This window comes from Silene latifolia, chromosome 11 (assembly GCF_048544455.1).
Source record: "Silene latifolia isolate original U9 population chromosome 11, ASM4854445v1, whole genome shotgun sequence".
NCBI lineage: Eukaryota > Viridiplantae > Streptophyta > Magnoliopsida > Caryophyllales > Caryophyllaceae > Silene > Silene latifolia.
The window spans coordinates 31633941-31635971 of NC_133536.1; the positions used below are offsets into that span (position 1 = coordinate 31633941).

Below are 2031 nucleotides of genomic sequence, written 5' to 3' on the forward strand. Positions count from 1 at the left end.
ATAAAAACACCCGGTGTACTGTCTTTCACCCTCAAACCCGACTTGCTATTTTCTACCAAGCTAAGTCACCTTGTTTGATATTTGTTGTGAGATATTTTTCCAAAGGATTTGTCATCCTTTATATAGTAATGTGAAGTGACGTTATATTTTACAATAATAAAATCACTTCACGTTACTCACCAATGAATTAAAACAATTCATATATTTTTCACGTAATGTAAAAAACAAATGAATTCAGATCATTTAATCACACCTTATGTTACATGTACATAATCCATAATTTGTATGTAACACTTACAAACTCAATGCCTTGTGTTGGATGTTTCACCCAACAAATCTCCCCCTCCAACACAAGGGAACATAACCGAGGAATTAACCATTGGCCTTTTTAAACTACCAGAGCTGCACACCCGAGTTAGTATCCAGTCCTCACCCTAACTCACTTTCACGGCCAATGCACCATGTACAGCTTATACCCAGTCAATGACGTTACTTGACTCCGGAGAGAAACCTCTTGCTCTCCACCTTTGTGGAATTATGAAAACAAAGAAGGTAGGATGAATGGAATGAATTTCATTAATTAAGCAGCTGCTATGTACATCGTAATATATACTTGATATGGTTACACCCAATCTTTGACCTACCCTAAACCACTCCTACAAGTTAGGAAACAAATAACCAAAAACACAACTAAATATACAACAATATATGGCATGAGATAATATGCATATCTCGCATATTTGCATATCTCGTCTATAATATTTCAATACTCCCCCTCAAGTTGGCGATCTTGGTAAGCCAAGTCCCAACTTGAACTGCAGACGATCATACGATTCTCCCCCAAGCGCCTTTGTAAACAAATCCGCTATTTGTTCCTTGCTTCTGACATGAAACATATTGATCGTATTTGAAACCAAATGCTGACGTACAAAATGGCAATCAATTTCTATATGTTTAGTTCGGTCATGAAAAACCGGATTCTTTGCTATATGTAGTGCAGCTTGATTGTCACAATATAGGTGCATTGGTTTGGAATGAAAAACTCAGAGTGATCCCAAAAATGACTTTAGCCATATTAGCTCACTTGTGGCAGCCGCCATTGCCCGGTATTCGGCTTCTGCGGCGGACTTTGCTACAGTAACTTGCTTCTTTGCTCTCCACGAAATGGGCGATCTACCTATAGACACGAAATAGCCACTTAGAGACCTTCTCGTTATAGGGCAACTCGCGTAATCCGAATCACAATACCCTTTTAGCTGGAAATCACCATTCTTATTGAAAGTAATGCCTTTGCTTGGATTTCTTTTAATGTATCGAACTACTCTCAAGGCCGCTTCCCAATGCTCCTTCCTCGGCTCGTTTACAAACTGTGATAATATGTGTACCGCATACACGAGATCATGCCGAGTTATCGTTAGGTATACCAATCTCCCAACCAAACGACGATATTTCATTATATCCTTCAACACATATCCTTTAGCCAAAGCTAAATTGTGTCGCGACTGTATTGGAGTGTATACTGTCTTCGCACCTTCCATTCCGCTTTCTTAAATTATACTCAGCGCATACTTCCTCTGATTAAGAAATAGCTCATCCCGCCTATGTGCGACTTCAATTCCTAAAAAATATTTGAGTCTTCCCAAATCCTTGATGCCAAATTTGTTATCCAAGAACGACTTGAAGTGCCCACATGCTTGCTGATCATTACTCACTACCACCATGTCATCGACATAGACAAGTACCCCAATAAACACTCCGTTTTTATTGAACGTGAATAGTGAGTAATCAGCTAGGGATTGTGTAAATCCGTAATCCTTCATCGACTTTGTCAGCTTAGCGAACCAATTTCGAGACGCTTGCTTTAATCCGTAAATAGATTTTATCAACTTGCAGACTTTGTTCTCTCCTTTCCTTTCAAAATCTTGGGGAATTTTCATGTAAATCTCCTCGTCAAGGTCCCCATGTAAAAAGGCATTGTTTACATCTAATTGCTGATAATCCACCCTTCATCACGGCTACTGCCAACATGCA

At 39.2% G+C, this 2031-nt stretch overlaps 1 protein-coding gene across 1 annotated transcript; it reads right to left on the reverse strand.

Moving 5' to 3' along the window:
• Positions 1-1043: 1043 nt before the first annotated feature.
• LOC141613214 (secreted RxLR effector protein 161-like) lies at positions 1044-1538 on the reverse strand. The gene has a single exon (XM_074431954.1). The coding sequence runs from the start codon at positions 1536-1538 to the stop codon at positions 1044-1046; it is 495 nt and encodes a 164-aa protein (XP_074288055.1).
• Between the last annotated feature and the right edge of the window lie 493 nt (positions 1539-2031).

What these genes read in the sequence shown, in the direction of transcription:
- LOC141613214 (XM_074431954.1), bottom strand. Translation starts at nt 1,538, where the DNA reads ATGGAAGGTGCGAAGACAGTATACACTCCAATACAGTCGCGACACAAT.